Source organism: Arachis hypogaea, chromosome 15 (assembly GCF_003086295.3).
Source record: "Arachis hypogaea cultivar Tifrunner chromosome 15, arahy.Tifrunner.gnm2.J5K5, whole genome shotgun sequence".
Taxonomy (NCBI): Eukaryota; Viridiplantae; Streptophyta; class Magnoliopsida; order Fabales; family Fabaceae; genus Arachis; species Arachis hypogaea.
This window is the reverse complement of record NC_092050.1, coordinates 90,221,338-90,230,488: the sequence shown is the minus strand read 5'-3', so window position 1 is coordinate 90,230,488 and position 9,151 is coordinate 90,221,338. Positions and strand designations below refer to the sequence as shown.

General features: G+C 40.0%; 1 protein-coding gene across 1 annotated transcript; it reads left to right on the top strand.

Moving 5' to 3' along the window:
• Positions 1-410: 410 nt before the first annotated feature.
• Positions 411-1,219, top strand: LOC112748604 (uncharacterized). The gene is made up of 2 exons (XM_025796833.1): positions 411-769; positions 919-1,219. Exons 1-2 carry the CDS (start codon positions 411-413, stop codon positions 1,217-1,219), a joined length of 660 nt encoding a protein of 219 aa, XP_025652618.1.
• The last annotated feature ends 7,932 nt before the right edge of the window (positions 1,220-9,151 follow it).

Sequence of the window (9,151 nt, the reverse complement as noted above, 5' to 3'; positions counted from 1 at the left end):
GTGGATTCCAAGGACCAAGAGAAGAAGTTTCTCACTGAAGCCAAGCAATTCTTGTGGGATGAACCCTTTTTATTCAAGAGACGTCCAAATGGGATGATCAGAAGGTGTGTACCAGAAAGTGAGATGAGAAATATCCTATTGCACTATCACAGTTCAGGTTATGGTGGACATTTTGGGTTCGAAAGAACAGTTGTCAAAGTTCTTCAAAGTGGCTTGTATTGGCCATCTATATTCAAAGATGCCCGGGAATTTGTAAATCAATGTGATGAATGCCAAAGAGCAGAGAACCTAACAAAGAGAAATGAAATGCCTCAGAACTTTATCTTGGAGGTAGAGTTGTTGACATATGGGGCATAGATTTCATGGGACCCTTTCCCCCGTCATACTCATTCAAGTACATATTGGTAGCAATGGAATATGTCTCCAAATGGGTGGATGCCATAGCAACAACTACATGTGATGCACAAATTGTTCTCCAATTCCTCAAGAAGTATATCTTCACCAGATTCAGAGTGCCTAAAGGTCTCATTAATGATGGTGGTAGTCACTTTTGCAACAAGCAAATGAACACCTTGCTCCATAAATATGGAGTAACTCACAAAGTAGCTACACCATACCACCCTCCGACCAATGGCCAGGCTGAATTGGCAAACAGAGAACTGAAAAAGATTCTAGAAAAAACAGTGGGAGCAACAAGGAAAGACTGGGCAAGGAAGCTAGATGATGCCCTGTGGGCATATAGAACTGCATTCAAAACTCCCATCGAGAGGTCACCATTTTAGCTACTTTATGGCAAAGCCTGCCACCTCCCAGTGGAGCTCGAGCACAAGCCTTTTTGGCTGCCAAGCTCCTCAATCTCGATTCTCAAATAGCAGGAGAAAAGAGATTACTACAGCTCAATGAATTGAATGAATTTAGACTGGAAGCTTATGATAATGCTAAGATCTACAAGGACAGGACCAAAAGATGGCATGACAAGAAAATTTCAAAAAGAGATTTTAAGCCAGGGCAACAAGTGCTAGTGTATAATTCTAGACTCAAGATCTTCCCCGGCAAACTCAAGTCTAAATGGACCAGTCCTTATGTGGTGACTATGGTCTCCCCACATGGAAATCTTGAACTCCTGAATGAAGCTTCAAAGGATACATTCACAATAAACAGTCACAGGGTGAAGCACTACCTGGGAGGACCATGGAACAAGGAGGAGGAGCATTCATGAGCTGACTTGAATAAGAAGGAAAGACGTCCAGCTAATAACGATAAAAGAGCGCTTGTTGGGAGGCAACCCAACCAGAGGTAATTTTCTTTTCTTAGTTGATTCAATAAGAGAGTTAAGTGGATTTTCCTGTATTGCAAGGAGTTAAGTTTGGTCTTGCACACCAAAGTGAAGTCATAGGTGAAAAATTCAAGGGTGAATGTGTGATGCTAAGTTTGGTGTTCCACCATAGATTTCATGAAAACACATTGCAACCCTCCAAATAGCATGACTAGTCACTAACTCCAAACAATCATGGAAACTACTTAACACTTATTTACTTTCTAGTTCATAGTTTGCTTTCTTAATAAAAGCAAACAATGTTTCATGCATGCATTCAAATTTACTGCATAAAGAAGTAGGCAAGGAACTAAGTTTAATGTTCACACACCAAAGCAAGTTCAGAAGCTTACAAACATACAAGCATGCTAACCATTTCTCAAAGTGCTTGGAGAACAAGCAACTTTAGATATCTTTGCAAGAAGTCATTCAATCTCTTGGAGGAAATATGCACCATCATCTAAGGAGATAAAGAAGGATACAAAAGCTAAAAATGGTGATGACAAGGAAGAAACAAGTGGACACCGAGTGGTTGTATTGTTACTTGACTATCTCTAGCTTAAATGTGTTGATTGAAAGTGCAATTGTGCCCCTGTTGATTAGTGTCCTTTTAACCATGATTCATTTACATTAGGTTAATTTTTATTTTTTGCTTGTTAGTCTAATGCCTATATCACTTCACCTTACTTAAATTGTATGCTTTGTTTTCCTAAGTCTTAATAAAAGAAAAATGTTATGAAATTGAGAAGAGTAAAAGTTCAATTTGGTAGAAGATTGAATAAAATCCTAAGGTTATGTGGTGGTACATGCTTGAGTACTTGGTAAGTTCACAAATAAAGTGGAAGGGTAGAATGCTCTCTTAAGTATATTCTTAGTGTGCATTCTATAAAACCCTTGTGAATAAAAGATCCTTGCAAAAAAAAGAAAAAGAAAAAGAAGAATGAAGAAAGAATAAGAAATGAATAAGCTAGGCACCAATAGCTTGACCCTAAAGATATATGCCTGTGATGCTTTTGTATAAGGATATGCTTGGATGATTAGGTTCTAAGGAGCGCTTCATCACTTGATAACTTGGGTTAACTAACCCGGGATTATCAACCAAAAGTCCATTACCAAGAGCAACCTTTCTACAAAGCATTTAGCAACCCAAAGAGGTGTTGGGCATGAATGTCTCAATGTTAAATTGCAAGTCAAGTGCCTATGGTGTGTATGTGTTGAGGAGAGGCTTGAGTCAGTAAGTCCTAAGGGGTGCATCAATACCTAACACCTTAAACTAATTGGGTCGGGAGTGTTGACTGAAAGCATATCATAAAGAGTTGCCTTAACACAGAACACTAAGCTTCAATAAAAGGAATAAGCCTCTAGCAAGGAGAAAAAGAAAAGAAAAAAGTTCAAACCAAGGATCAATGTATAAAAGGGTTTCATAGAAGCAACAGAGTTAGTATTTAAGGGGATGCTATAAACTAGAAACCAATAAAATTAGGAACTTCAAAGATGTTATGGATGAAACCCTATAAACCAGGATTGAACATCTCTCAATAACTCATGCTTCTTTATGGTTTCATGCATTTTTCTTATGCTTTACTACTTGCTTGGGGACAAGCAAGATTTAAGTTCGATGTTGTGATGCCTAGGCATCTATACCTAGTTTCACAAGCCATTTTCTATAGTTTTGACTTGGTTTTATGCATTATCTTCACCAATAAGTAAGCATTTGGATGAGTTATCTATGCATACCTTGATTCATCAAACATAAGTAAATTATAATAATTTTCATGAGATGTATGCAAGAACTACTTGATGCATCGAATGATACAATATCTTGTGATTATGGCAGAGCTTTGATGTACTTGTTTGATTGATGATAGGCAAAGAAAAGCAGAGGAGAAGCAGAGAAGAAGCAGAGAGGCTGTGGTGTTAGTGGCCAAGTTAGCACACTAACACCATGGTTAACGCTGACTCAATGAAGAGGTGCTGGCGTTATTGGCCAAGTTAGCCCACTAACACCAGTGCCAACATTGCCAATGAAGAGGTGCTACCGTTAGTGGTCATGTTAGCCCACTAATGTCAGTGCTAACGTGCTCGAAGAAGAAGAAGAAGCTGGCGTTAGTGGCTAAGTTAACCCACTAATGCCAGTGCCAACGTTGGTCAAGGAAGAAGGGAGCGTTAGTGGCCAAAGTTAGCTCACCAATGCCACTACACAAGGAAGAAGGTGCCAATGTTAGTGTGCTAACACCACCAATATTAGCACACTAACGTCTTCAATCATGGCACAAAGTTGGGGCTGGAAGAATTGGCTAGTGTGTGTACTCACAGAGTAGTGTGCATACGCACCAGAGGAAAATTGGTCAATGTGCGGACGCACGAAGTAGGGTACGTACGCACAAGTGGCAAAAATGACCAGGATGTACACGCACGAAGCAGTATGCGCACGCACAAGAGACAAAAATCAAAATGATGAGCGTGCATATGACAGAATGCGTAGCACAACAAGAGGAGTGTTAATGGCAACGTTAGTGTGTTAACGCCAGTAGCAACACCAGAATGAGTTTAAAGGCTGGCGTTAGTGGCAGCGTGGTGCACGAAATTGTGATCACTGGTAATGGCTCCAAAAACTTGGTGCTCTAATCTTAATTCATCATTTGTCACAACTTCGATACAACTAACCAGCAAGTGCACTAGGTCGTCCAAGTAATAAAACCTTACGTGAGTAAGGGTCGATCCCACGGAGATTATTGGTATGAAGCAAGCTATGGTCATCTTGTAAATCTCAGTCAGGCGGATATCAAATGGTTATGGAATTTTTGAATAATAATAATAAATAAACAGAAAATAAGGATAGAAATACTTATGCAATTCATTGGTGAGAATTTCAGATAAGCGTATAGAGATGCTTTCGTTCCTCTGAACCTCTGCTTTCCTGCTGTCTTCATTCAACCAGTCCTACTCCTTTCCATGGCAAGCTTTCTGTAAGGCATCACTGTTGTCAATGGCTACATCCCATCCTCTCTGTGAAAAAGGTCCAAATGCTCTGTCACGGCACGGCTAATCATCTGGAGGTTCTCGATCATACTGGAATAGGATTCACCCTCCTTTTGCGTCTGTCACTACGCCCAGCACTCGCGAGTTTAAAGTTCGTCACAACCATCCCTTCCCAGATCCTACTCGGAATACCACAGACAAGGTTTAGACTTTCCGGATTTCAGGAATGGCCATCCATGGGTTCTAACCTATACCACGAAGATTCTAATATCTCGGACTCGGTCCTCTATATTAGATATCTAAGAGATACTCATTCTAGCTTGTTTGCATGTAGAACGGAAGTGTTTGTCAGGCACGCGTTCATAAGTGAGAATGATGATGAGCATCACATAATCATCACATTCATCATGTTCTTGGGTGCGAATGGATATCTTAGAAGCGGAATAAGTTGAATTGAATATAAAACAGTAGTACTTTGCATTAAATCATGAGGAACAGCAGAGCTCCACACCTTAATCTATGGAGTGCAGAAACTCTACCATTGAAAATACATAAGTGATCATGGAGTTCGTTGGTCTCGGCCCCAGAGGGGAACCGGAGTAACCAAGACTATGAATACAATGATAAAAAGTTCTATATATACTAGACTAGCTACTAGGGTTTACAGAAGTAAGTAATTGATGCATAAATCCACTTCCGGGGCCCACTTGGTGTGTGCTTGGGCTGAGCTTGAAGTTTACATGTGCAGAGGCTTCTTTTGGAGTTGAACGCCAAGTTGTAACGTGTTTTTGGCGTTCAAGTCTGGTTCGTGACGTGTTTCTGGCGTTGAACTCTAGACTGCAGCGTAGAACTGGCGTTCAACGCCCTTTTGCGTCGTCTAAACTCGGCCAAAGTATGGACTATTATATATTTCTGGAAAGCCTTGGATGTCTAACTTCCAACGCAATTGGAAGCACGCCATTTTGAGTTCGGTAGCTCCAGAAAATCCACTTTGAGTGCAGGGAGGTCAGAATCCAACAGCATCAGCAGTCCTTCTTCTACCTCTGAATCTGATTTTTGCTCAAGTCCCTCAATTTCAGCCAGAAAATACCTGAAATCACAGAAAAATATATAAAATCATAGTAAAGTCTAGAAATATGAATTTAACATAAAAACTAATAAAAACATCCCTAAAAGTAACTAGATCCTACTAAAAACATACTAAAAACAATGCCAAAAAGCTTATAAATATCCGTTCATCACAACACCAAACTTAAATTGTTGCTTGTCCCCAAGCAACTGAAAATCAAATAGGATAAAAAGAAGGGAATATACTATAAATTCCAAGCTATCAATGAAACATAGCTCCAATCAGATGAGAGGGACTTGTAGCTTTTTCCCTCTTGAATAGTTTTGGCATCTCACTTTATCCATTGAGGTTCAGAATGATTGGCATCTATAGGAACTCAGAGTTCAGATAGTGTTATTGATTCTCCTAGTTCAGTATGTTGATTCTTGAACACAACTACTTTATGGGTCTTGGCCATGGCCCTAAGCACTTTGTTTTCCAGTATTACCACCGGATACACAAATGCCACAGACACATAATTGGGTGAACCTTTCTAGATTGTGACTCAGCTTTGCTAAAGTCCCCAATTAGAGGTGTCTAGGGTTCTTAAGCACACTCTATTTTTGCTTTGGACCTTGACTTTAACCGCTCAGTCTCAAGTTTTCACTTGACACCTTCACGCCACAAGCACATGGTTAGGGACACCTTGGTTTAGCCGCTTAGGCCAGGATTTTATTCCTTTAGGCCCTCCTATCCACTGATGCTCAAAGCCTTGGGATCCTTTTTATTTACCCTTGCCTTTTGGTTTTAAGGGTTATTGGCTTTTTGCTCTTGCCTTTTGGTTTTAAGAGCTTTTGGCTTTTTCTGCTTGCTTTTTCTTTTTCTATTTTTTTCGCCATTTTTTTTCTGCAAGCTTTTTGTATTCACTGCTTTTTCTTGCTTCAAGAATCATTTTTATGATTTTTCAGATTATCAAATAACATGTCTCCTTGTCATCATTCTTTCAAGAGCCAACATATTTAACATTCATAAACAACAACTTCAAAAGACATATGCACGGTTCAAGCATTCATTCAGAAAATAAAAAGTATTGTCACCACATCAATATAATTAAACTAAGTTCAAGGATAAATTCGAAACTCATGTACTTCTTGTTCTTTTGAATTAAAAACATTTTTCATTTAAGAGAGGTGATGGATTCATAGGACATTCATAACTTTAAGACAAAGTTACTAAATACTATTGATCATGTAATAAGACACTAACATAGATAAGCACTTAACATAAAGAAAACGAAAAACAGAAAATTTGAGAACAAGGAATGAGTCCACCTTAGTGATGGTGGCGTTTTCTTCTTGAGGAACCAATGATGTTCTTGAGCTCTTCTATGTCTCTTCCTTGTCTTTGTTGCTCCTCCCTCATAGCTCTTTGATCTTCTCTAATTTCATGGAGGACGATGGAGTGCCCTTGATGTTCCACCCTTATTTGCTCCCAATAATTGTGTGGAGGAAAATGTATCCCCTGAGGTGTCTCAGGGATCTCTTGATTTGCAGTCAAATGTTCTACCACTGAGCTATAGACCCTTGATGGAAGCTTTTTTCTTCCCTTTCCTCTTTCTAGAGGTTTCTCTGGCCTTAGGTGCCATCAATGGTTATGGAAAAACAAAAAGAACTATGCTTTTACCACACCAAACTTAGAATGTTGCTCACCCTCGAGCAAAAGAAGAAAGAATAGAAGAAGAAGAAGATGTGGAAGAATCTAGGATTATGAGGAGGGAAGGTGGGGATCCTGTGGGGTCCATAGATCTTGAGATGATCCTGTGAGGTCCATAGATCTTGAGGTGTCAAGGATTTACATCCCTGCACCAATTAGGCATGTAAAATGCCTTTGCATGCAATTCTGGCGTTTAAACGCCGAACTGATGCTTGTTCTGGGCGTTCAACGCCCAGATGTAGCATGTTTCTGGTGTTGAACGCCAGTTCTATGCTTGTTTCTGGCGTTCAACGCCAGATCCATGCTCTATTCTGGCGTTGAACGCCAGCCAAATGCTCCTTACTGGCGTTTAAACGCCAGTAAGTCCTTCCTCCAGGGTGTGATTTTTCTTCTACTGTTTTTAATTCTGTTTTTGATTTTTCTATTTATTTTGTGACTCTACATGATCATGAACCTAATAAAACATGAAAAAACAATAAAATAAAAATAAAAATAAAATTAGATAAATAAAAATTGGGTTGCCTCCCAACAAGCGCTTCTTTAATGTCAATAGCTTGACAATGGGCTCTCATGGAGCCACACAGGTGATCAGGTCAATTTTATAGACTCCTAACACCAAACTTAGAGTTTGGATATGGGAGTTCAACACCAAACTTAGAGTTTGGCTGAGGCCTCCCAACACCAAACTTAGAGTTTGACTGTGGGGGCTTTAGTTGACTCTGTACTGAGAGAAGCTTACTGTGCCTCTTTTCCATGTTTACAGAAGGATGTCCTTGAGTTTTAAACACAAGAGAGTCCTCATTCAATTGAAGGACTAGTTCACCTCTGTCAACATCAATCACAGTTCTTGCTGTGGCTAGGAAGGGTCTTCCAAGGATGATGGATTCATCCTCATCCTTCCCAGTATCTAGGATTATGAAATCAGCAGGGATGTAAAGGCCTTCAACCTTTACTAGCACGTCCTCTACTTGTCCATAAGCCTGTTTTCTTGAATTGTCTGCCATCTCTAATGAGATTCTAGCAGCTTGTACCTCAAAGATTCCCAGTTTCTCCATTACAGAGAGTGGCATGAGGTTTATCCCTGACCCAAGGTCACATAGAGCCTTCTCAAAGGTCATGGTGCCTATGGTACAAGGTATTAGGAACTTTCCAGGATCCTATTTCTTCTGAGGTAATCTCAGTTGATCCAATACATTTAGTTCATTGGTGAACAGGGGAGGTTCATCTCCCCAAGTCTCACTACCAAATAAATTGGCATTCAGCTTCATGATTGCACCAAGGAACTTGGCAACTTGCTCTTCAGTAACATCTTCATTCTCTTCAGAGGAAGAGTACTCTTCAGAGCTCATGAATGGCGTAAGGAGGTTCAATAGAATCTCTATGGTCTCTAGATGAGTCTCAGATTCCTTTGGTTCCTCAGAGGGGAACTCCTTATTGAGCACTGGACGTCCCAGGAGGTCTTCCTCCTTGGGATTCACGTCCTCCCCTTCCTTCTTGAATTCGGCCATGATGGTTATATCAATGGCCTTGCACTCTCCTTTTGGATTTTCTTCTGTATTGCTTGGGAGAGCATTAGGAGGGGTTTCAGTGATCTTCTTACTCAGCTGGCCCACTTGTGCCTCCAAATTTCTAATGGAGGACCTTGTTTCATTCATGAAACTCATAGTGGCCTTAGATAGATCAGAGATTAAATTTGCTAAGCTAGATGGATTCTGCTCAGAATTCTCTGTCTGTTGCTGAGTGGATGATGGAAAAGGTTTACTATTGTTAAACCTGTTTCTTCCACCATTAGTAAAGCCTTGTTAAGGCTTTTTTTGATCCTTCCATGAGAGATTTGGGTGATTTCTCCATGAGGAATTATAGGTGTTTCCATAAGGTTCACCCATGTAATTCACCTCTGCTATTGCAGGGTTCTCAAGATCATAAGCTTCTTCTTCAGAAGATGCCTCTTGAGTACTGTTGGATGCAGCTTGCATTCAATTCAGACTCTGAGAAATCATATTGACTTGCTGAGTCAATATTTTATTTTGAGCCAATATGGCATTCAGAGTATCAATTTCAAGAACTCCATTCTTCTGAGGCGTCCCATTACT